The 26,799-nt window shown below is 39.8% G+C and overlaps 1 protein-coding gene across 2 annotated transcripts in view; it reads right to left on the bottom strand.

The window, feature by feature from the left end:
* Nucleotides 1-357: 357 nt before the first annotated feature.
* Nucleotides 358-26,799, bottom strand: part of STAP1 (signal transducing adaptor family member 1) — a 32,963-nt gene continuing 6,521 nt past the window's right edge. The window contains exons 2-9 of one of the 2 annotated variants that reach the window (XM_059396576.1): nucleotides 25,062-25,133; nucleotides 19,286-19,399; nucleotides 16,145-16,201; nucleotides 12,980-13,149; nucleotides 11,351-11,479; nucleotides 5,470-5,539; nucleotides 2,530-2,626; nucleotides 358-888 (exon numbers count right to left, since the gene is read on the bottom strand). In XM_059396576.1, the coding sequence (XP_059252559.1) occupies nucleotides 854-888; nucleotides 2,530-2,626; nucleotides 5,470-5,539; nucleotides 11,351-11,479; nucleotides 12,980-13,149; nucleotides 16,145-16,201; nucleotides 19,286-19,399; nucleotides 25,062-25,133 (744 nt within the window). In that variant the 3' untranslated portion in view covers nucleotides 358-853. The remainder of the gene's footprint in view (nucleotides 889-2,529; nucleotides 2,627-5,469; nucleotides 5,540-11,350; nucleotides 11,480-12,979; nucleotides 13,150-16,144; nucleotides 16,202-19,285; nucleotides 19,400-25,061; nucleotides 25,134-26,799) is intronic. The other variant, XM_059396583.1, reaches the window with a different exon arrangement.

Below are 26,799 nucleotides of genomic sequence, written 5' to 3'. Positions count from 1 at the left end.
ATAGTATTCAACAATAAAAAAGAACAAGCTAATAATATAACACTTACCTGACTCTAGACATTATGATGAATGAAAGTAATCAACCTTAAAAGTTTTCTATACTGTGATTCCATTTATACGACAGGTTGGAAAATGCAAAACTATAGGAGTGGAAAACATCTGTAGTTGCTAGGGATTGTGGGTGAGAAGGATTGACTACAAAGAAAGAACATCAGGGCATTTTTTTGAGGTGATGGAACTTTCTGTATCTTGATTCTGATGGTGGTTGTCACAACTCATTGGACTGTATACCAAAAAGTGAGTTTTATTGCATGTAAGTTAAATTTTTTAGAAAGAAAGAAGTTTAACCCTTGTACATAAGACACATCACACTTGGATCCATTTATTCAATTCACAGTTTCACCAATACTGAAATCTCCAGCAGAGCCATACTTGATCCTTAACGCTAAGAATTTCTAGCCCAAGGACTTGAGGTTTGCTTCATCTCTTAATAACTCTGAGATCTCACGTGAGAGAGCCTGAGCTAACTCCTCAAGTATTAGAGAATACGCGAGGAGAGTGGTTCAGCCAGCTTCAGCTGGCCACCGACACCAGATGTGTGAATGAGGCCAACTTGAAACACGCAGCCCCGGTCAGGCCATCAGCAGGTTACAGTTGCATAAGTGACAGCAAGTGAGACTAGCAAAGGAACTGCCCAGCCAAATCCAATCCAAATTGCCAATGCACAGAATCATGAGCAAATAAAATGGTTGTTGATTTAACAACCATGTTTTGGGGTGGTTTGTTACATAACAGTAGATAACTGACAAGAAGCAAATTATATCAGATTCACCATCACCTTAAACTTTTTTTTTTATTTTAGAGGTGTTACAGGAGATCCTTCAGTCTCTGAAAAAAAAAATTATATCAATAGTTACCACTTCTTATATTAATAATCATATTAAGTAATACTTAATAGATTTCTGTAAATGGTGTTTTCCTGAATTAAGCCTGTGTAATATATTATTCTGGCCATATCTATAGTAATGTGTTCATCCCCTATAATTCTATTTTAAGAGAGATGTTCGGAAATTAATATACAGAAAAGCTAAAGATGTGATAAGAGGGCTGAAGGAACTAATAACTTACCGAGGACAGAGAAAGACTAAGGGCGGGGGGGGGGGGGGGGCATTGTGGCTGCTTTTATATATTTGATAGGCTTTTTAAAACCCTGAGTTGTTCCAAAACCAGAAATTGGATTAATATATAGAAGTTAAAGGAAGAAATATTTCAGACTTACTATTAAGAAAGAATTCTCTAAGATGAGCAGTGATCAAAAGTGAAGCGTGCTGCCTCAGAAAGCAGTGAGGTGACCATCATTAGGAATTTTCAAACAAGCTGGCTGGTCACATCTTTTTTTTTTTTTTTTTTTTAAGGTTTTATTTATCTGACAGAGATCACAAGTAGGCAGACCAGCAGACAGGTGGGGGGAGGGGGAAGCAGGCTCCCCCATGAGCAGAGAGCCCGATGCGGGGCTCAATCCCAGGACACTTGAGTTCATGACCTGAGCAGAAGCCAGAGGCTTAACCCACTGAGCCATCCAGGTGTCCCTGACTGGTCACATCTTAGAGATGCCTTCTGTACTGAGTGTGCAGGTGATTCCTATATACAGTGAGACACTGTACTGGACAATTTCCCTAAAACTCCTTCAGACTCAGTTTCTTTATTTGGCATCGCAAGATTCATATGTTTTCAACCTTGGACTTTTAAAGTTGCTGGTTTTTTAAATGTAATCAGACTTTTCAGATATGCTGTGATGCAGGTAGCCAAACACAGTTGTTTTCCCTCATAACCTGTAGGAACAGAGACTTATTTTGTTATCTGACACTCAGGCCTCTGCCTTTACAGTGGAACTAGCCTCTCTCTCAAATCATCTACCCCCGGAGGGCTAATTCCATCTTCATCCATTTTAATCTGACGAGGGCATTTGATGTTAACAGATCATACTTTTAAATCCCGTTTGGTTTCCATCACTCTAATAGAGTATGGTTTTTTGTCTTATCTCTGAACTTATTTGATCAAGACAAGTAGAAGGGCACATGGGTGGCTCAATCAGCTAAGGGTCTGCCTTCGGCTCAGGTCATGATCCCAGGGTCCTGGCATTGAGCCCCACATCAGAGCCCCTGCTCAGAGGAAAGCATTCTTCCCCTTCTCTCTCTCTCTGCCTGCCACTCCCCCTGTGCTCTCTCTTTCTCATTCTCCATATTATAAATAAAAAATCTTTAAAAAGACAACCAATTAGAATGATGATGAAATTAGACACAAAATACATGCCTATGACTTTCCTTTCTCTAGAATGGGCCACCAGAATATATTGGTCCTCCCTTATTTTCACAGGGTGAATGATAAAATGGCTTACAAATAGATAAATTTAAAAGCTGAACTACATTCCTACCTGGTTGGTATTACAAATCATATATGGGGGTTGGTGGGGAAGGATTGTTGTTTTGTTTTGCTTTCCTTAATACAGCAATGCAGTGAAGAACATACCAGAGGTTTCATCAGCTGAATATATAAATGGTCGTAAATTTCCTCGAGTCTCTTTCATGAAATAATCAACGACACTGAAAAGATTTGGGAGTGTGACCTGTACAAAGAGAGTGAGAGAAGGCTCGGTATCATCCATGTGAAGAGAGTTTTAAAAAGCTTGTGTGAGGGGCGCCTGGGTGGCTCAGTCGGTTAAATCCTCTGCCTTCGGCTCGGGTCATGATCCCAGAGTCCTGGGATCGAGCCCCGCATCAGGCTCTCTGCTCGGCCAGGAGCCTGCTTCCTCCTCTCTCTCTGCCTGCCTCTCTGCCTACTTGTGATCTCTCTCTGCCAAATAAATAAATAAAATCTTTAAAAAAAAAAAAAAAGCTTGTGTGAAAAAAAAATTTTTTTAAGATTGATTTTATTTATTTGACAGAGACACAGCAAGACAGGAAATATAAGCAGGGGGAGTAGGAAAGGGAGAAGCAGGCTTCCTGCTGAGCAGGGAACCCGATGCGGGGCTGCATCCCAGGCCCCTGGGACCATGACCTGAACCGAAGGCAGACTCTTAATGACCGAGCCACCTAGGCGCCCCAGGTCATGTGAAATTGAATGAAGATTACTGTGAATTTCCTAATCTTTAGTAAAAACATGTCAATACTTCACTTCAACAAGGTACTGAATGGCCAGTGTTTCCCACCCATGCATTTTTTTTCTCTTTTATAGTATCTAATTCCCTGTTGAAAAATCCCCCCCCAACCGTGGGATATATTTTGGTGGACAATAATTAGGTACTCTGCAATTCCCTAGTTATTGCATGAGAATGTGACTCAGGTCAGAAAATGCTCCCTTCCTGAAGTCTGAACTTGAGGAGAGGAACCTGGAAGAACAGCAGGTTCCTAATCAGAAGGCTCTCACTAGAACAACAGGAGTTAGGGATGCCACCCGCTCTGCACTCAAAAATCCGCATAATAACTTTTGACTCCTCCCAAAATTAAAGACTAACAACCTACCGTTGACCAGAAGCCTTACCAAATAACGTAGTTAATTGACACATATTTAGTATGTTATACATTATTATATACTGTATCCTTACAATAAATAAGCCAGAGAAAAGGAAATATTAAGAAAATTCACAAGAGAAGTACATTTAGCAGTACTATTCTGTATTTATCAAAAGAAAAAAAAACACATGTAAGTGGACCCATGCATTTATGTTCAAGGGTCAACTGTACAAGTAACTGCTTCCTCGTCCCTGGAGGTCTTCAGCTGTCCAGTCATTTCATGGGTTTTCCTATGTTCTTAAATCTGTCTTTACTTAAGCTAGTTATTTGGTTTCTTCTGTTTGAAACCAAAGAACCCTTAAAGCCAGAGAATTTACCATTTTAACATCTCACTGTAACAGGATAGTTTACTTGGCCAAGAGTACCTGAAATGGCTTGCCGCCCCCAAACCAATATTTTTATACAAGTAAAATCAGGCTAAACCTGAATACCCCTGGAATTCATAAAACGTCAACCTGGTTGTGGGCTAAGGGGGGGGGGGGGGGAGTGTGAAAGGTGAAAAAACAGTCCAGGCAGTTAACTTTCCTTATATTGGGGCCTGTTCGGGCTAATTACAGAGAAATGAGCCCCGTTCACCAGTCACAGAGGCACCTTCTTCTTCCCTGACTGTTGCTTCCGGTCAGTTGGTTATTTGCGTTATCCTTCAGCAATCTAGTTGTTTGTTTCCTTCATTAGAATTTTTGGAAAAGCCCCAGCAGGCATGGACCTGAGAGCCGAGGAGCTCAGGGAGGCATTTATGGCAAAGAGGGAGGGAGGAGTACGAGTCATCAGCTGCTCTCCTCTTGGCAAGAGTCACTAGTGCATTCTAAGAAGTAGGGTCTAAACATAAAAAATTCAGGGACGCCTGGGTCGGTTGAGCATTTGCCTTCAGCTCAGGTCATGCAAGATCCAGGGTTGTGGGACTGAGTTCCGTATTAGGCTCCCTCCTCCGTGGAGCCTGCTACTCCCTCTGCCCGCCACTCCCCCTGCTGGTGCGCTCCCTCTCTCCCTCTGACAAATAAAATCTTTGTTTAAAAAAAACAAAACAAAACCACCATAAAAATTCAGCTAGACTGCCCCTTTGTCTATCTGATCAACACAATGGGCTTGAAGAGGCAGAGGCGCTAAGAGCTCAATTTTAAAGATGTTAAAATAAATATCTTCAAGACTCATCAATTCCATTTATGTGATATCACTTCCCCCGTCTAGTCTTCCCACTGCGGCAGCCTAAGATCGCAGAACTATATTCCCTTTTTCTGGCACCTGGACCATAGCTCACATCACTGCATTTTCATTGGTTGAGATGAGTGTAAGTACCAGTTTTCTCACCTGTATCATGGGCATCCCTCGGGGTCACGGTGAAGATTAAATTAAGTGATACACGTAAGTTCCTTAGCTGTCTGCCTAATACCGTGACCTAGTGATTGTATCATGAGCCCCATGGTACTGTTGAGAGGAGTTGCAGACCAGGAAGGGACTGTTTCTTCATGATTATGTTGCTAGTATGAGGGGGATTTCTGAACTTCTGCATGACGGGTATTCGAGAACTAGGCATTCACAGATTTTTTGTCCCCCATTAGAAACAATCACATTGAAATACGTATCATTGGAGGATGGAAAACAGGCATTTAAGAAAAAAATCTTCCCTTCCTGAAAAAATCATATTGATAAAGATTACAGGGAAACAAAAGTAGAAAGAATTGTTAGCAGAGTCTCTCCTGAGCCTCCGATCCACCTGTTCTACCTCACGTCTCCCCCTGGATCTCTGCCACTTTTGGGGCTCCTTCACATGGCTGCTGCTCACCACACTGTGTTCCTGGGCAAGGGGTCTGCTTTTTCACCTTTCTTTGAATTCTATAAGGTAGATTTGGAAAAAAGCAGGAGAAAATTCCTCAAAAACAAGGAAATAGCTACTTACAGGTTTTTCCAGTTCAATAGTGTAGTTTTTCCCTACACTCATCACTTTGTAGTGCTTGATTCTTGGCATGCTAAAATGAAAAAAAAAAAAAAAAGGTTATTCTCCATTTGAATGTACTATTGGATCAAATCAAACTAAAGTGAATATAAAATATCTCCTCTATAATAAAACCTACATTCCCATTCCTGTAGTTAGGCAAAAAAATAATAATAACAATGATAAAAATTTTAAAAATTTAAAATAGTGGTTTTCATTTTATTTTCCCAGTTCTCTATGTCTGTTTTTGGAGGGGTTATACATTAGGGATACTGAGTCACCGAGTGGGTGATGGATAACAGGAAAAAATCTTGAGCTGAAAATCTTTCAGGCAGAAATTATCATTTTTAAAGCCACTAATTTACAAAGCAGGCAACATTATAATATCCTAAGTAGGTACGTACAAATCAGATTTTTATTCTCTAGATTAAAAGGAAAGTAGAAAGAATTACTGAAAGCAAATTACTTTCTATTCTACATCATCACTATGCCAATGAGAAATCCCTGAATGGCCATCCTTCCTGCTAGCTCACAGACCACCTTAGATACCTGCTCACTTCAGGCTGACTTAGAGATCTGGAAAATGCTCCAGGAGAAGGTGAGCACAGTAGATGAAGCGTAATGTCTTCCTCTTCTATGGTCACATAGCACTCTAAATTATTACCACCCTGAACACATATTTCATTAACGAGAATTGCTTAAGAACAAGAAGCACAATCTATTCACCTTTGTCTTCCAGCATTAGGCACACAATATTTATGAAACTGAATTTTGAAAATACTACAAGCCCGTCTTATAGTGCTATTGGCTACAATTAATTTATACTGAGAGCAGAAGTAAAAATGTTTGCCCTGAATTCTTTTGATTCACGTGACAACAGTGTCAGGACCAAGAGTTTTTCTTTTCTTTTTTTTTTTTTTTTTCCCCCCCCCCCCCCCAAGAGTTTTTCTAATGTTGAAAAATGTAAAGCATTTATTACTCTGCCATTGGCTTGAAAGAGAAACTAATTGAACATCTGTCCGATTTACAGAAGCGGTCCAAAGCTGTCTGTCAGGTTGAGTTTGTTGTCAGGGTCCCCCACCTTCTTTATCACCCGTCTCTCCACTTATGGGTCACATTCCTCTAGGACTGAACTACAATTCTTTTCAAGGGACTTTCTCCTCATCTACCATTCTATCCCAATATTCTCTCCATTGAATGTCATTGGAAAACAGCTAATAATTTTATTCTAGTGTCGTATTCTAGAACTTTACTTTTAAGACATGATATAAAACCTAACTAACCTTATCCCCTCTTAAAAAATAATTAAAAATAAAAAGTATTCTTGATTGCCAGTCCCTCAGGGATCACTAGCAGACTGGTAAAGGAAACATTTTTGGACAAAGGACTTCCAAGTACCTTCTTTTGGAGTGATTGGCTCTGGCTTTATTTTTATCCCTACCTGAAAAAGACTTTGACAATCACATAGTTACTTTTGAAATCTCTCATCCTTAACAATTAAATCTCCTATATTTTTATGAAACAAGTGATTCTTACTCCTTGAAAGACTGACAGAAAGCTTGAAGGGCATGATCTTTATCACCAGAAAGATTGAGGTTCATCTACAAAATGGAGATGGTAATCCCATTCCTCACAGGACTGTTGTGAATTAATGTCTGAAAAGTCCTTAGTACAGTATCTTGCACATGTAGACACGCCGCAAATTATAGCTCTTTTTACTGCGTTTTAAATTTATCACTTTAACTTAGTAGCTTCTTTAAGGCTTAGCTGCTTCATTTATAAAACATGGAAAAAACGGTCTCAGTTTTTACTGTGCCTGGAGGAAATGCTTGTCAAGCACCACCTCAGGACCCCCTCATGGTACGCTGGAAGTGATGACAATGATTGTTGTTAGTAAGAACTGTTGTATCATCGTCATCGTTATTCATGACGAAGCTGCGGGAGGAAAAGCAGCAAAGATTTACAGAGTCTCTTGGAACTTTTGACTAAAAGGACTGAGTTCTGGAGCAGAAAGTAAGGTAGAAAAAAAAATTCCGTTGAAGTCGCTTAGGCTTTGAATCTCATTTAAGACCTTTGCTTTTCTTTCATATTTTGTTTTGTTTTTCCCAAGAAATAAAGATAGAAGAAAAAAGGATAAAATTTTCTATACTGAGGTTTCCTGATTATGACCTCAAAAAAAGAAGTAACCTGTCTTTCAACAAGTGTGTGGCCTTAAATGTGATATAAATACGTGTATTTAGCTTCTTGCCCAAATTTCTGCAAAGGCATTAATGTGGGTCAGTATTTTCTACTGTTTCCTTGGCTAATGGCTTTCCAAAGTGTATATATATATATATATACTACTAGTTTGCCATGTAGTCATGACAATTTTAAGAAAACAAAGACCAAACCACTAAGTTTGTTGTAAGAATAGCTCTGTCTTATGAATTCACACACCACTGGGTTGGGTAAAGTGAGGTTATTTTACATCAGGAGAGGGTCACAAGATAATTGGGCACTGAATAACTTTTGCTTCTTCCCAAGAACTACAGTCTTCCCTCCTACAGCTGCTTTGTTAACTGATGGAGATAATTTTACTTTTTTTTTTTAAGATTTTATTATTTATTTGACAGACAGAGATCACGAGTAGGCAAGAGGCAGGCAGAGAGAGAGAGAGGGAGAGCAGAGAGCCTGATGTGGGGCTCGATCCCAGGACCCTGGGATCATGACCCAAGCCGAAGGCAGAGGCTTTAACCCACTGAGCCACCCAGGCGCCCCGAGATAATTTTACTTTTAAGCACTGCTCTATAAACTAGTCTGTCCTTTTCAGTTAGTATTTTGCCAGACACACCTAAATTTGCATGGCTGCACATTTCTCCTACAACCTGTAAGAGAATGAGTTGGTTCGGTGGGTTGTTACCCACCTGTGTTCAGGTGCTTCCTAATCGTCTAGATTTTTTGTCTAAGTCTTTACATTAAGCTCTACAGTCTAACATGGTAACATTCTACTATTCTCTATAACGGTTACCCTGTTAAACAGAAGATATGAAATCTAGGCTTCTAAAAGTTCTCTTTTGAGGGAACCTGGGTGGCTCAGTTGGTTGGGCATCTGCCTTCACCTCAGGTCATGATCCCAGAGTCCTGGGGTTGAGTCCCACATCGGGCTCCCTGCTCAGCAGGCAGCCTGCTTCTCCCTCTCCCTCTCTCCCTGCTTGTGTTCCCTCCGTGTGTCTCTCTGTCAAATAAATAAATTAAATCTTTTAAAAAAAATATGAAGTTTTGTGGGGAGGAAGATTCGTTTAAAAAATGTTATGTTTTTAGGACCATCAGTTGTACAAAAGCATGAATTTTTAAATGAATTCAAAATGGAAGTGATTTTACTAAAATTACAATTCTAGAAGTTTGATATGAATTTCTTTGCCAGGCTCTTTCTTGGGAGTTTAAATATAGCTTAAATACCATAGAGATATAAGTAAAAACTATGACGGTCAGATCATATCCTAAGTATAGAAACTCACTGCATTCGGTCAAAAACCACATCGACATCAGAAAGCGCTGTTATTTCTGATAGCTCACGTTTACAGAAAATAAGGTGCAAAAGCTGGGCTAATTTAGACCATCTTAAAAAGATCAGGTTGCTATTGTGCAGAAAATATGTGGTCTTTAAAGAGTCATTAGGTCTCAGGGACTTTGTTCATTTCACACAGAATAATAATGCAGGGTTCACATGCCAATGGATCAAACACTCAATCTAACCAAGAAAAATGAGGGGAAAAAAGCTTATCACTCCCTTGTGTGATTTACCTTTCCAGCAGTTAAATTTCTTTTTAAAAACAAAATCTAAGAAATGGATTTTAATTCCGTTTTATATGCTCTTAAGTTTTAAAGGCATACTCAATTCAATTTCCTAAAACCCTGAAAAAGAATAAGCTCCTTGACCAGAATGTACTCAACAGAAAAATTCACTGTTCGCCCAGCGTTTCTTCTAAGCTCACTTATATGTGAGGGCAGTCACAATTTTTATTTCTTTTGGATTTGTTTCGAAAGAGCCAATTGAATTATAAAGCAAGTAAAATTGAGTAATCTGTGATATTCTACCATATTAGCTGAAAATATATTAACTCCAAATGTCAGTCTTTATAATAAAAAATAATAAAACAACAAGAAGGTTAAGTTGACATAGGTATTCATTATGGAAAATCAAGCACATATACTCACACAAAGAGCTCTCTCACTTCACACACAGAACCGGGACCTGATCTGCCTCTGACACTCTTGCTGTCCATTCAGGGCACACGTCTGGTGTCTAAAGATGAGTTTCTGTTTATATGGAGTAACTGGCAAGTGAGGAAGCTTGTTGGACCATGGTGCGTTATAATTACTTTCTTTTTACTGCCTCCATCCATTGTCAGTGTCTTCATATTTAATATATTTAGAATTACTGATATTTATAGTGGACTGACTGGTAAACAGATGCACCGACAGATATGTTACAGCTAAAATAATTCATGGAATATTACCCCCAGAAAGAATAGCAAATTAAAGAGTCAAAGTTCTGGTTATGCTTTTATATGAAAGATAATTACTTACTGAACATTTTCACTTAGGACAAAAAATGTCCTATTGTTTTAATTTTATCATCATTTGTCAAAGTGTTAATAACGTGGAGTGCTTGTTTATTGACATGCAAGATTTCAAAGACTCAGAGCTGGAAAGGACCTTAGCAGATCCAACCACCTTAGCTACATGGAAAAATCAACTATTGCATGTAAGTATTTCTGACTTCATCAAAGGTAAACCATTTTACCAGAAAGAAATTCTTAACCTTGACAAGAGGCTCCAAGTTGTCCTTTATATGGATGTCAATTATGTCACTTCTTCATGCATCACAGTCCAGTGGCCTCTTGTGTCGTTCAGAGTATATAACTGTCCCTCAGCGACACGCATGACTCAGAGCGATCACTCGCTCCCCCACCGCTGGAATCTCGTAGGCACTGGTTGCCTGCTCACTGCATTGCAATCACAGGGACCTCTTTTTGTTTTTGAACAAACAGAGCCTTCTCCTGTCTCTAGGAGAGAAGTGCTGTTGTTGCCCAAAGTGCTCTTGTCCTAGATACTGGCTTGGTTTGTTCCCTCACTTCCTTCAGGGCCCTGCTTAAATGTTAGCCAATAAAGGAGGCCTTCTGTATTAAAACAATAGCAATCGGAAAATGTTTCTCTATAAATCATCTCTGAGTGTTCCCATCTCCCTCATCCTATTTAATTTTCTTCCATAGTCCTTATTACTATACATATGATTATTTTTAAGATTTTATTTAATTATTTGACAGACAGAGATCACAAGTAGGCAGAGAAGCAGGCAGAGAGAGAGGAGGAAGCAGGCTCCCCGCTGAGCAGCGAGCCCGATGCAGGGCTTGATCCCAGGACCCTGGGATCATGACCTGAGCCAAAGGCAGAGGCTTAACCCGCTGAGCCACCCGGGCGCCCCTACATATGATTTTTCAGTTATGCATTTATTTACAGTCCATGTTGCCTTACAAGAATGTAAACTCCTTACATGGTTGTTTGGTTCACTACTCCATCCTCAGTGTCTAGAATATCACTTGTTCTTATAATAGTCGCTCAATAAAAATGTGTGAAGTGAACGAATGAGTAAGAGAATTATACCCAGGATCAAAGTAATTTGCCCATTCTTCCTACTGCAGATGTTAGCCTTGGCTCTGCTTCTATAACATTCTCTCCCTTTTCTTATGTTTGTATTTTTAGCCCCAACAGAACACATAGCAGGTGGTGATCTTGTGCAACTTTGCTTTCTAAAGTGATACCATGCTTTTAACAGTTCCATACTTTTTAAAATTAAACATACTCTATCTCCTGCCGGATAGTGATGGAGTAGCTTTTGCTGTCACTACCAGGTCTCAGGATCATATTTCCCAAAGAAGGGTTCTTCTCAAGCATCTCAGTTGCTTCTTTTCGGGACACAGTATAAAAACATCTACAGAGGTGAGACAAAAACAAAAACAAAAACAAAAAACATAGGATTGTTTTTTTTTAACTGATGAAGATCATTACTTTGAAAAATGCTACAAAACTAATCCTAAGAGCTGCAGTTATTAACTTTTCTTAATTCCTGGCTTTATTATTATAATTACAATTGTATAATTACTGTTATTACAATCCTGGCCACTATTAAATACACTTTATGCTTAACACCTTTACTCCCTCGTCCCTCCAAACCTCTTTCTTTAACCAAAGAAGACCTGAAAAGTTATCTGGTAGTCAGTATGTAATCACCAGTGTCATCTAAAAATCTAAGATAAGAATTAATACTGTATCCCCAGTTCTTAGTCTCAGTTTATAATAAGCTCTTGCAAAAATAATATTTATTGGTGGTTTCTCTTCAGGGACACAAAGCCTTTCTTTATATGTTTCTCTTGTACGGTCTGTTTTAAATAACTGGTATTTAAGGGTATGTCTGAATTCACTCCCTTGGGTATAATATGACATTCTAATGGCATTGGTGTTATTTTTAGTGTGTAACATTTTTAAGAAAGCCCTTCCCATTTTTATAGTAAATATTGTGGTCAGTGAAAGGTCTGTTTTATCAACAGAGAAATATCTGGCAGGATATGCCATGCCCTGAAATGGTAACAGTGAATATGTCTGACTGGTAAGACGAAGAATGATTTTCAGGTTCTTTTTATCTGGCTGTAATAGATGCATAGTCCTTGTATGGAGGAAAAGAGAAAAAGAAGCAGTCTCTGTGACTTCTAACCCATCAGTCCATCAGATGTCACTGGTTTCAGTCGAATGTGATGGTAGGCAGGTTTCGGCAAGTATGGGGCAGCTAGACTATATGTGAGAAGCTGACGCCACGGGTGGTACCAGGACAAGATTCCTGGACAAGAAGACCACAGTTCCAGGAGGAAAGACCTCACCATCTTAGTCACAATTTACAGCAAGTTAAGAGTAGAAAATAAAAGTGTTGCTGACTTGGGCCTGTCTCTGCCTCTTCATTTCCCCAACACCACCTTACACGTTTTACACTTGGCCTTCCTCAAGTACAAGTTCAGTGACCACTCAGTGACAGGACAAGTGAATAGAACATTCACAGACTTCAAATTCTTGGATATAATTTTCCGACAGAAAAATCAGTCCATCATGGAGTTGCATGGTGGGGGAAAAAAAAAATCTTTTCCTTCTTTCTACACAGCAGTTTTTATTTAGGTTTGAGCTTCGGGAAAAAATATTTAGTGTAGAGGTGTGGGTGGATCGGGGTTTCCTGTGTGGTCAGAGGTTGGCCCCAACCTACATTTCGCTTCTTGTTGATCATGACACGGAAGAGGAACTGTGGCATCTCCTCAGAGATGTAATGTTCATCCACAAGACAGCTTACTGTCCCCGCTAGAATGAGGTCAAGGGCTCACTCTCTTTGATAATTAGAAATTAACATTAACAATCGAGGGGCAAACCCCAGAGTGGGCGGTGCACTTACGCTGGCATAGGGCTCAGTACATCTGCATAATCTTCGGTCGGTTCCTTCTTTTCCACAGCTGAGCTCGGGGTCTGCTCTGTCTCAATCCTCCTTTTTCTCTCTCTCTCTAGGACTTCGCGCAGTCGGATTACTTGCCCGGGGAGGAGGGACACGTGTTGGGGAACTGACAGCTGAAACCAAAGACAGCAGTAGGCAAACAAGGCCAGCGGGATGACTGACTGGTGTTAGCGACAAGACCGCTGGGGCTCTCAGGGGCTTCAGTTACCTAATACAGATGGAGGGACAGAATCATGCACAGGGGATCTTGGTGTCTTCACTGCCTCCAAACCAACCAAAGAGCTCTAACCTGTGCATGGTACCCAGTCTTCCCAGAAGTGTTCCTTTTAGCCTGGCACACAGCGCGGTAGACCCGCCTCGCGCTACAGGCTACTTCAAGTAACGACTGACTCTCCTTGTTCCTGCTGAGCTCACTAGTTCTTGCCGCCCGGGAAATCCCAGAGCACCTGCAAGGCGCCGTGTTCTCCCACAGCCAACCTGGGATTAGCTCCCCCAGCCACTCTACAGCACGGAGTAGAAATGGAACTCTTCATTAGATGACTGAGAATGGGTAGCCGGAGGTCCATATTCTGGTGTTTTTGTGTGTCTATTTCAAACTGACATTCACACATTAGGATTATGATACTACCCTACTTCATTTGGTTTTTGACCTTTTCTGGAGACATATTTTGGATTGAGCAATCTATGCCCTCCTGATATTCATACCCCGGGTTTACATCTCCTTATGACCTATTTACATGTTCTTATTAATCCTATTGTTTCTATCTTATATATATGCATATATATGACATTTGAAATAAAAACATAATAAGGGTATACAATCAAAAAGTTACTCTTCTGAATAACTAAACTAATAATCAGTAAAGTTATTTCCTTATATACCAATCCAGAAAAAAATAATAGAATGAGGTGGGGAGCGTCTGGGTGGCTCAGTGGGTTAAAGCCTCTGCCTTCAGCTCAGGTCATGTTCCCAGGGTCCTGGGATCGAGTCCCGCATCGGGCTCTCTGCTCAGCGGGGAGCCTGCTTTCCCCTCTCTCTCTGCTCTGCCTCTCTGCCTACTTGTGATCTCTCTCTCTGTGTCAAATAAATAAATAAAATCTTAAAAAAAAAATAGAATGAGGTGAAACAAATGAAAAACTACTGCTTATTCATCACCTATTACATCCCAAGCATGGGGTCATTCCAAATCCTCACAGCAATACTATAATAAAGATATTGTTATCTTTACTCCACAAGTAGAAAAAAAAAGGTTCAGAAAGATTAAATAACTAGTCCAGGGTCACACAGCTAGAAAGTTGTGGGCTCAACCTTCATTTTATTTAATTCAAAAGCAAATTCTCTGCTCTTTTAACTACAATCTGTGTTTGTCAAGCTTCTGGTAAAGTTCTCCTCTAACAATAGCAAGGTGTGAATATACACGGAGTGTTCAGGGAACACAATAAAAAACAACATTTAGGGGCGCCTGGGTGGCTCAGTGGGTTAAAGCCTCTCCCTTCGGCTCAGGTCATGATTTCAGGGTCCTGGGATCGAGCCCCGCATCGGGCTCTCTGCTCCACAGGGAGCCTGCTTCCTCCTGTCTCTCTCTCTCTGCCTGCCTTTCTGTCTACTGGTGATCTCTGTCTGTCAAATAAATAAATAAAATCTTTAAAAAAAAATTTACAGAATACAAATTAAATAATAATTTTTCTTCTCTTGGAAGTTCAGGTGAGTTGTATTTTGTATTCTAAATATATCTATGTACACGTTAATATGAAAACAATGCTTTTTATCCTTACCTCAAAAAAAAAGCTAAGAACATTTTTCCCCCCAAATAATTAGTGTGTCAGGAAGATGCACCCCAAGGCTTTCCTGTGGTTTTAGTGTTCTCCTTCATACAACTCACATGCCCTTGGAGGACTTGGATCCCCGTGTAAGAAGGGCCATGCCACACAATGTCTCTTTTCCACAACACTGATTCTGTTTACCCAAGAGTTTCTTCCCCGTCACAAGTCAGCATGCCTTTCACATCTTCAGCCAGCCCCCTCTTCTAGCCTCCTGTGACTTCCCTGCATAGGGCAGTCCAACTTTTACCTGTTGTTGGCTGCCCTGAAGAACCAGCATCTATCATCTCGGTCAAGTGCGGTGTGTATTTCGTGGGACTGCAAAGCCTTAAGAGCTAGCTTTGGACAGCGTCTGGATTTAACTGACTGTAATAAACATACAAAGTTTTCTTCTCCTCTAGAAGTATCAGAACATGGTTCCCTTTCCGGGGCTGGCTCTCAAAGACCCTCACATTTATAAGGCAGTCACTACAGTATCTTCATTTAGAATAATGGTGGCGATCGTGCTACAACAGTTAACTGTAAACTGTTGGTCTTACTATTTGTCTCTGATAAGATGCCACAGAGTTGAACGTGTAAGCATTGCTTTGTCTTAAGACTCACTAAACAAATGTTTGAAAGGTGAATTTTCATTTTGATGAGCTGTTAAATTGTTTATGTCATTCACAATATTCATCTCTTAGCATTTTATAAATATGTATTAAATGAATTAGAAAGCAGTTTTGGAAGATGCAATGTAAGCTATAGATATTAGCATTAGAAAGGGCCACTGTGTCAAGGGATAGGACCAAAAAAGTAGATCTCCCTGACCACCTGTAGCTCTCTAGCTAGCACAAGGCCCTGTTTACTTTCTACATAACAATCATCACAGTTTTAATTCATCTTGTTCATTTTCTTTTCTTTTTTTTTAGATTTTATTTATTTATGTGACAGAGAGATCACAAGTAGACTGAGAGGCAGGCAGAGAGAGAGAGGGAAGCAGGCTCCCCGATGAGCAGAGAGCCTGATGCGGGACTCGATCCCAGGACCCTGGGATCATGACCTGAGCCACAGGCAGAGGCTTTAACCCACGGAGCCACCCAGCCGCCCCTATCTTGTTCATTGTCTTTCTTCCTTTCCATCCACCTGATAAAAATATAAATTTCATGAGTAAGTGTAAGGGTTTATATCTCCTCTTTTCGGTTCTTGTATCTTTGACCTTTTTCACTCTGTATGGTTCATAGCCAGTGTCCAGGAAATAGTTGCTGAATTTATGAATCAGTCAAAAATAAGGTCTTTCCTACGTACCTCTGTTACTGTAAGAATGAAGCCTCTCCATTCTTCCCCACTTTCTGTGTTCTCTGTCTAAAGAGGAAGACAAAAGACAAAGACAAAAGAAGAAAAGACATGAATGTAAACATTCATACTTTTAATTACTTCAAATAACTTTAGAATTTCATACAATTATTTTCTAAGTCTCAAAACCCGGCAAGATTGACAGAATGCATATTCTTCTATTGAAGCACATTGTTTTAAAAAGTTACTTGTAATTTTTTAAAGCACTTTAGTCAAAAGGAAGAAACAAATCATTTTTCTTTTTGCTTAAAACTGTTAATGTGGCGGCACCTGGGTGGCTCAGTGGGTTAAGCCTCTGCCTTCAGCTCAGGTCATGATCTCAGGGTCCTGGGATCGAGTCCCGCATCGGGCTCTGCTCATCGGGGAGCCTGCTTCCCTCTCTCTCTCTGCCTGCCTTTCAGTCTACTTGTGATTTCTCTCTGTCAAATAAATAAAATCTTTTTTAAAAAACTGTTAATGTGCATTTGTTATGAAATTTCAATACTATTTTCTTTCATCATAAGTATATAGTTTTGAGCTGTTTGCTCACTCAACAAGTAAAATTATACAAACTTACTTAACTCCAAAAAATGTAAATGTTAGGACACTTATTTCCACAATATGTCAATTAATGGTCCCCCAATCCCCCGCCACTGGTATTTAACACTGACTGGCTTTAAGTTTGGGGCAACTGGGTAAGACCAATGTAGTTTTTTTAAGGAGATTTTTAAGGAAAAATTTCTGGTTCTTAACTCTAAATTCTACTAATGCAGCCAACATTTGTCAAGTACTTCTACATGGCAGCTCTAAGTACTTCCATGTATTAACTGATTTAATCTTCATGGTAACTCTGCAAAAGTTTTAAAATTTTTATTTTGTGCATTTGCTCATTTAGCATATTTATTGAGTGCCTTTAGGTTCTAGACACTATTCTAGGTACTGGTTTCCATCATAGAACAAAACAAAAATCCTTGTTCTGATGAAATTTTGGGTCTAGCAAGGAATAATAAGTCATAAATATAATTATGAGTAAATGGTATAGCTTCAGAAGGAATTAAATGGGAGAATAAAATGTGTAGCAGTGTAAAAGACATTGGGAATGTCTTGAGGGGTTGGGACAGGAAAAGGATTGTAATGTTAATAAAGCAGTCCAGGCAGATCTCAGTAAGAGGGTTACATCTGAGTAAAGACTTACTTCTGGATGAAGAAACCAAGGCACGAAGAGGTTAAGTGACTTGCCTATGATTACACAGCTAATGAATAAAATAGCCAGAAATCAACCCTAGGTATCTGACTCCAATCTTGTGTTCTTAACCACCACATCAGAATCATGTGCGAAGCTTGCTTAAGACAAAGGTTCTGAGGCTCAGGGTTAGGGGCAGGGCCTAGATTTCCTAAGTAAAATTATTTCTTGTCCAGGGGCACCTGGGTGGCTCAGTGGGTTAAAGCCTCTGCTTTCGGCCCAGGTTATGGTCTCAGGGTCCTGGGATCGAGCCCTGCATCGGGCTCTCTGCTCAGCAGGGAGCCTGCTTCCCTCTCTCTCTATCTGCCTCTCTGCCTATTTGTGATCTCTGTCTGTCAAATAAATAAAATCTTAAAAAAATTATTTCTAGTCCAGTAGTGCTTTTATTTGTGTGAATACATTGCAAGATCCCCAGTGGAGGCCTGACACCCCAGATGGCACTGAACACTATATATACACCATGTTTTTTTCCTATAGGTACATACGTATGATAAAGTTTCATTTATAAATTAGACACAGTAAGAGATTAACAACAATAATGTAATAAAACAATTATAACAATAGTCTGTAATAAAAGTTCTGTGAATGTGATCTTTCTCTCAAAATATCTTATTGTACTGGGGTGCCTGGGTGGTTCAGTCCAGTAAGCGTTCAGTTCTTGATTCTGGCTCAGGTCGCGGGAGGTCACGGATCCAGCCTGGCATCAGGCTCCCCGTCAGTGTGGAATCTCCTTGAGGTTCTCTCTCTCCTCTCCTTCCCCTCCCCCCACTCGTGCTTTCTCTCTCTTTCAAAACACATAAATAAAATCTTAAAAAACAATCTTATTGTACTCTACTCACCCATCTCCTTGTGATGATAAGAGCTGATAGAATACCTAGGTGAGGAAAAGCTATGAATGACATGGGCACTGTGACGGAGTGGTGGGCTACTACGGATCCTCTGATAACAGGCCAGAAGGAGGATCACCTGCTCCCGGACCACGGCTGACCACAGGTCACTGCAATCACTTCAAGTGGAGACTATGGTTCTGTGACGCTCATGACCAGAGCTCGCAGGACCAACTCCAACATCTTATTCAACGCCACGGCATTCTCTTTATGCTATTACTATAGTTGTTGGTTGATTTTAATGGGCTCACTTTGAATGTCCATTCAAGAAAAGCATTTTTTCTATGGAAGTTCTGGGTGTACAGTGACGACTTTAACAAATGAGATCTCTGCTCCTGTGAGGTTTAGAGTTAGATGAGTTGAATATCATATTTCACTGTGTCTATTTAGCACACAGTTCTTTTTGGATTTTTCCTCACTGTAACAATAATGTTCTTCACCATTTTTTTCCTTTTCTAATACGGAATCCAGTCCAGGATCACACATCTCACATAGTCGTCACACTCCAATTTCCAAAATTGCCAACAGGTGTCCAGTGTTCCTTTGGCTTTTCTTACAGTGGTATTTTTGAAGATTATAGGCCAATTGCCTTGCAAAATGTGTCTCGATTTGTGAAATATGGGGTTTTTCTAATTTAGTGGTTCCCAACATGTATCGTGTTGGACGTGTCTCAGATTCATCTGGGAAGTTGGTGAATGTCAATTCAAGAACAACTTTTTAAAAACACCAGATGGGATCCCTGACTTTGTTGGAGGACAGAAGTATATGGTTTCAACGTGCTTGTATACTAAACAAGGGAACATGCCCTTTCAAATCCCTATTTAGAAAACTGCAGTTTTTGGCAAAAGGCAAGAAATATTAACCATGTATGAGACTTGGCAGCTCCTCGTAGAATTCCTCTTTATCTCAGCCACTGGGTTGTGCAGCGGCCAGTACTATTTATAACTACAACTTGTTTCCAACTAATTGCTTCTCCTTACTCACCTTCAGTTGCACTTCCTCTTTTGGCAAAACAAGGGTGAATTTTGCACAATTCTTTACAGTTGAATTCTGGTCCGTAAGACATGTGAGGTCTATTAGGTCTAACTTGTCAACATACTGCAAAGAGAAAGGCAATCTCATTAAATTATTTCATGGGTAACATACATTAGGTCTGGCAGGCAGGAATAGAAGAAATCTCTTCCCTTGAACCGATTTGTATCTTGCACGACATCCTGGTTTTCCGCTGGGCGTTGCGACCCTTCTGAACCGAGAGGGCGTCGGGAAAATGTATTATGTGGCAGTGTGCTGGACCTGACTCATACAGGTTCAAAAAAGCTAATTTTTTATTTTTAGGAATTTTGCAAGCCAGTCACTAAACACAGCCTTTATTAAGAATTAAATGATATAGGGTGCCTGGGTGGCTCAGTGGGTTGAGCCGCTGCCTTCGGCTCAGGTCATGATCTCAGGGTTCTGGGATCGAGTCCCGCATCGGGCTCTCTGCTCAGCAGGGAGCCTGCTTCCCTCTCTCTCTCTCTCTGCCTGCCTCTCTGTCTACTGTGATCTCTCTCTGTCAAATAAATAAATAAAATCTTTAAAAAAAAGAGAATTAAATGATATAAATATAATCTATTTTAAAACAAAGGTAATCAAATTCAAAACTCACTATTTTCCAATTATATTACTGAATAGTATTCCTGCTACACTCTGGAGGTTGTTGACACCTACACCTCTATTTGATAGAAATGCCATCTAATGGTGCACTACTGTACGCTTCTTCCCAACTCATTGAGATCACACTGATAGGTTGAAATCAGCTATGATGGTGGAAGTATTTACATCCTGGAAATTGGCAGATCTTACAAATTAGGGCTTGATCTACTCTTTTGTTAGTTGTCCTAAGGGCCAGCAAAAAAAAAAAAAATTTTTTTTTTTCCCTGCAGAGGCTAGGTAGAAAATGCATCTGGATTTGTGGACCACATAGAGTCTCTGTTGCAAATTCCCATAGCTGTTGTTGTTTTAATATTTGGAAAGGGTCAAAAATATCCTTAGCTCATAGACTGTACCAAATCAGGCCACTGGCTAGATTGGGCTCAAGGGTCACAGTTTGCTTGGCTCTGGCTGAGACATAAGAAAGTGAAGGAGAAAAATGTTAATAATGCAGGTGAAACTTTAAAATTTGTTGTGTCTGAAACTTTTTCATTGTTAACAGAACAGAAAGTTGCCAAAATATTCTTCCATAATTCAGAAAGTATTGTTACTCAGAGAACTTGCCCATGTCATTGACAAAGAGGTGACATACGTAAATATTGCTTTGCTTTCCTCTTATTCATTAATGTAAACAAAATTATCACCAACTTTCATTTCAAACGTCATATTTAATGACAATAACTTTATTAGGGAAAGAGCAGACTGGAAACAAGTTCATTTGTCAAATCACAATTGAATTACAGTCATAGTTAGCCATGGACCCGAGTTCAGAAAAATCAATGAAAGTATTCTGTGAGAATCAACTGACTATATGGAAATTACAATAAAGAATATTGTGTATTTTATTTTTTTAACTGTGTGCCACACATTCTTTTTATCAGTAATATTTACAATATATTTATATACATATATACATATAAACAATTTTTTCCAGAATCCTGGACATTTATCACATGCCACTGGTTATGAGAATCCTATTAAGAAATTCCTATCTTATCCCAATACAATAAAAATACTTCTTCTGAACAACTGGTATATATGGATCGCTCTGTATGCAACTGGCCAAACTTGCTTTCTAGTATTAGACCAGAACCACCTCCAGTAAGTAACTCCAGTAAAGTTTTTATGGCATAATTTTTTTCTGAATTAGCCTTATTCCTGACGTCCTTATATTTGCCTCTGTTTAGCCCAATATAACTTATTTTACGATGTTCTTGTAGGTCTCATTTTATTTTTCCGAATAAAGTAAGGCATAAAAATAAGTAAATTTTTTTCCAGACCTATTCCTGTGTTGATGAAGTTAAGGGAAATTTGGGTTGGCCGACTCATTTTCAATGAACAAAGAGCTATTTAGAATGGAGGGAAGGCATAAGGGAAGCCAGACAGAATTTCAAACTACACAAGATCTTTTTCTGATAGATTGTCTACATCAAGCTAAGTGAATTTTGCTGAGACAAAGGAGGAAGCAACAGAGGAAGAAGTGGGCAAATTAGACAGAGAGCTGTAAACGGATCTATTGATTAAAAGAAAGGAAGTTCTATCCTTTTTTTTTGAATTGTAGTGTTGAAAGAGCCTTAAAGGTCATCTGTCTAATCTACTGCCATCCGATGTCTGACTCTCCTTCAGGGCAGCCATCCATGCAGCCATCCTCCACCAGGATCTCAGACAAGAGCAAACTGACGCCTCCTATGCCACTCTAGCAAGTTCTTCCTTGTTTTAAGCCACGTTTTTTTGTGTGTGTGTGTGTGTTTTTAAGATTTTATTTGTTTATTTCACAGACAGAGATCAAAAGTAGGCAGAGAGGCAGGCAGAGAGAGAGAGAGAGGGAGAAGCAGGCTCCCTGCTGAGCAGAGAGCCCGATGTGGGCCTCGATCCCAGGACCCTGGGATCATGACCTGAGCCGAAAGCAGAGGCTTTAACCCACTGAGCCACCCAGGCGCCCCGCCACAGTTTTTTCTCTAGAGAATTTCCATCCATTGGTCCCAGTCCCCTTTCTCTGTAATAACATGAAACAAATCCATGGGTTCTTTCGCATGACCTCCCGATAGCCTTTCAAATAAAAGCAGCTTTAAATTCTTCCCCAATAACCGCTTAATATCTACAGTTCTCACCTGTTCTATCTCTGTGCTTTCTCCTGAAACTATCACCCAACACAGTTCCTAAGGCCTGCACCCTCTTTTAACAAAATTAGTAGATGGACAGTTCTGCGATATTTCATTGTAACAGTCTCTTCATGGCATAATGGTTAAGAATTCGGGCTCAGGGGGCGCCTGGGTGGCTCAGTGGGTTAAGCCTCTGCCTTCGGCTCAGGTCACGATCCCAGGGTCCTGGGATCGAGCCCCGCATTGGGCGCTCTGCTCAGCAGGGAGCCTGCTTACCCCCTCTCTCTCTGCCTGCCTCTCTGCCTCCTTCTGATTTCTGTCTGTCAAATAAATAAATAAAAATCTTAAAAAAAAAAAAAAAGAATTCAGGCTCAGGAGCAAGATCCGGATTTTACCCCTTTCATTCTCTGATCTTGCACAACTTCTGAATCCTGAAACTTGACTACTCTCATCTGTAAGTGGTGATTGAAACACTACCCACTCTAGAGTTGTTACGAGAATTAGATGAGATATTGCATATAGATACCACCTGAATGCAGGTGCCTGGGTGGCTCGGTTAAGCATCTGCCTTTGGATCAGGTCATGATCCCAGGGTTCTGGAATCAAGTCCCATGTCAGGCTTCTCGCTCAGCGGGGAGTCTGCTTCTCTGCCCATCCCTTGGCTTGTGCTCTCTCTCTCTCTCTCTCTCTCTCTCAAATAAGTAAACTTTTAAAAAACTAAAAATATTGTAAAACATCCGAATGCTTACCATGTGCCAACTATTTTCTTGTCCTTACGTTCACTACATCGTTTAATCCTTTTGATAACCTCATGACACGGACTACCCTTTCCAACCTAATTTTAGAGATGTGAAAATACGCGGGCTGGACAAGACCTTTATTTGGTCCTCTAGTTTTACTTTTATCTACTCACCGCACAGTGCTATGCACCAGGACAGAGACTGATGTGGACAAAATCTGACTTCCTGTTGGGTGGGACCCTGGTTAACACTGGCAGATCAGAAGACCGAGGAGAATGAGCTATTTATGGTCCCATACAATTGCTTCGTCAGTCAAAGGTCATACTCCTCTCAACACACTCATTTTGCGCACCTCTGTTCACTCTTCTCCCGCTTTTTAAAATGCATCTTGGGCACAAGAGTAGGGTGCCGTTACTAGCCTCAAAGTTCTGCTCTACCCTTTGTGGTTTTCCTACATCCTGTCCACAGCTTTGAATATAGCATCAACATTATACTTCCTTCAAAAACGTCCAGTTTGAGGGGCGCCTGCCGGGCTTAGTCAGTAGAGCGTGAACTCTTCATCTCGGGGATTCGAGCCCCACGTTTGCTGTAGAGATTACTTAAAAATACAATCTTAAAAAAAAAAAAAATGCCCAATTTGACATGTCATCTGTTCCTTACCACTTCCCTGTCTGGTAGACTGAGACAGAGAGAGGTTAGGTAACTGGCCTGAAAACCCACAGTTAATGGCAGCAGAGCCATCATCAACACCCCGGCAGTCAGCTGAAGAGCCGGCTGCCGTCCCTAAGTGGTACCGCCTCCGCCAGGGAGTGAGAGAGCAGTAACTGCAGGCTCGTCGCCCACTCTCCTGCGCTCCACAAGGTGGAGGGCAGGGGCTGTCACAGGCTTACTGACATCAGTAAGCAGTTGGAAGGCACAACGGCAGAATTAGTTTTATTAAAATTTATTACGGTATTTGGAAACACCTTTACACAAGTCTTGCCTATCCAGAATTCCGGAGAGAGATGATTATTTTATTTTAAGTTTGCTTTTCGTTTTTGTTTTTTTTTCTGTGTGTGTGTGTGTGTGTGTGTTGTGTTGTTTTGTTTTTTAAATGGCTTCTACTGGGCGCCTGGGTGGCTCAGTGGGTTAAGCCTCTGCCTTCGGCTCAGGTCATGATCTCAGGGTCCTGGGATCGAGTCCCGCATCGGGCTCTCTGCTCAGCAGGGAGCCTGCTTCCCCCTCTCACTCTGCCTGCCTCTCTGCCTACTTGTGATCTCTCTCGGTCAAATAAATAAATAAAATCTTTAAAAAAAAGAAAAAAGAAAAAGAATTAGGAACTACTACATCCATGGTCTAAAGTGTTTAAACAAGTGACTAGATCATAAAATCTTCTATGGGGCATAACATTCCAAGGTAGGCAAGAGTTTGGCATGAAAATACTACATTTTATCTGTGGAAAAATGAAATACACTGTTTTCGATTTTTGTGGGAAAGTTGAAATATAAATCAATTATTTAAAATTACTACTCATAAATTAATCCTGGAATCTATTGTTATTCTCATGCTTAAGCTCTTAGAAGTCCTCTTCAGTGGGTTATGTTTTTGTCTCCCTAGGACAATTAAATTGTGACATATTTTTTTATGTTATAAGGCTTTAGGGATTATCTAGTTCCCTTCATATGGTAACTGTGTGCTACAGCAAGATAAAAAGCTGGGAAAATTAAGGCTATCCCTTGGCATAAACAAGTTGTAATCAGATATTTGGTTAAAATATTCATGTTTCAAGGCACCCCAGTGGCTCAGTCCATTAAATACCTGCCTTCAGCTCAGGTCATGATCTCAGGGTCTAGGGATTACAGCCATGCCGAATCTGCTTCTCCCTCTCTCTGCCCCTCTCCCTGCTTGTGCTCGCTCTCTCTCTCTCTTGCTCTCTCAAGTAAATAAATAAAATCTTTTAAAAAATAAAATAAAAATTTCACGTTTCAACCAAGTTTCTATTATTGGGATCAAAAAGAAAAAAATGCAAAGTTAAAGACATGAGTTTATACCTTTTTCCCAGGTTCCCTGGAAATTTCACCATAGGTCTTATACCTGATAGCCCCCACAGACATAATAAAAGTTCTTATTTGAATTGCTTTTACTAGAATATCTTTACTTTCGGAAGATGGAAAACCCCAAATAAATAGAACTATATGCCAAGTCCATATTAGGAAAAATCGAATCAGCTGAATATGTTTTACTACTCACTGTTGGACTTTTTTTGTCAGAATAAAAGAAAAGTGTAGTTCCTCTCAGCTCTGTCCAGTAATGTTTATATTCCTGTGGGAAATAAATTATAAGCATTATTTCATTGGTATATTCAACTCCTTTTTAATAATTTTCTTTGTAACTTTCTTCTTTGCTGTTTGATATAAGGTTCTTCTTTATCTTGAGATAAATCACCTAATTTTATGGCTTAATATTACATTTAGCTCTTGATTAAATCCTTCACAAATTTATTTTAGCATAAGATGTGAGGTAAGGATGTAATTTGATGTGTGTTTAAATAGATCATTTTTCAAAATGTTCCCCATTGATTTAAGACACTTGATATTTTGTGTAGGTTTCAGTGGAGGTTTGTCTCTGTAAGAGGGGTCATTTAACGGACCAGGATAGGACAAGCATTAAATATCTACATTCCAGGGCAGCTGAAAGGATTGAATGGGTTGATAAATCTAAAGCACTTAGAGTACATGGCTCACCGTTTGGGTTCAATAAATAGTATATGTTTATATAAATAAAGGCAATGTGAACAGTTCATAATCATAAAAATAATATAACATCATCAAATCCAAACTTTGAAGTCCGAATTTCATTCACGTGGTGAACATTTCCTTATTTCTACATTCACATTATTATGGGTTCTATAGAAATACACATTTTTAAAAAATACAACTTTTTAAGTTTAAAAAAATTTAGATGACCTAGTCTCATTTCACTCAAGTGAAACTTCATTTATATAAGGGGAATTTACATTTTATATGAAGACTGGCTGTATTACAAAAGAATGACAAGGGGGGGGCTTGAGAATAAAATCCTTCCGCATCTAAAGACTAACCTTCATACCCAGCTCTTTCGAAAAGTATGTTTTTAAAAATTCCAGCTTCATAAGCAGGATGACCATTCCTTCCTTTAGGGTTTAATAAGCTCAATTTTTATAACATGTGGATTATCTCAACTCATATTGAGAGTTAATGTAGGGGAATTACATGAAATTTTTTTCTTGTGCTTATAAAATGTGAAGATACTTGTATATATAATGGTATTTTGTGTCTCTTTAATACAGAAATATTGTTTATCCTTTTTTTGACCAGCAAAATGTTTGTCACCTCTTCGGAATTTATTTATGTCTTTTCTCAAATAATGGGAACTCTATAACCCATCTTGTTTTTATTTACCTTGGCTCCTTGGAAGCTCAAAATTAAATTCGTTTTCGAATTACAAGGACCATCTTTCTCAATTTCTTAGTAGAACTTTGCCCCCCTTCTTCTTCTTCCTGATAAAGTGCTATTTTAGTTATCCTTTACTGGGTGAAACCCCACCCTAAAATTGAGCGGATTAAAATAGCAAACGTTTTCTATTTCTCCTCATCTGGTGTCTGGTGATGATTCTTTGGGTATACCTCCCTGTGGCTGCTCTAGGGTGGCCTCACTCACTTGCCTGGGGTCTTAGCTGGAAATGCAGAGCTGAGAGTGATAGAAGAAGCAATATATTTGGTCTTTGTCCCCAGTTCCCGGCATAGAGATCCTAAAACTCAGAACTTCCTGAGTGATAGGAGTGCTTTTATTATTCATAATGAGTCCCTTTACAGAATACCTGAATTTATACAAATGAGATAACATCGGTTGGGATGCCTGGAGAGCTTCAGGGTAGGTCAGGCCCCAGAACAACTGATTAATGGATTGGAACTTTCGGCCCCCCCCCCCGAAGACGGGGGGGGGGCGAA

The sequence above is a fragment of the Mustela nigripes genome, chromosome 1 (genome assembly GCF_022355385.1).
Source record: "Mustela nigripes isolate SB6536 chromosome 1, MUSNIG.SB6536, whole genome shotgun sequence".
Classification (NCBI taxonomy): domain Eukaryota; kingdom Metazoa; phylum Chordata; class Mammalia; order Carnivora; family Mustelidae; genus Mustela; species Mustela nigripes.
This window is presented reverse-complemented; position numbering and strand designations above follow the sequence as displayed.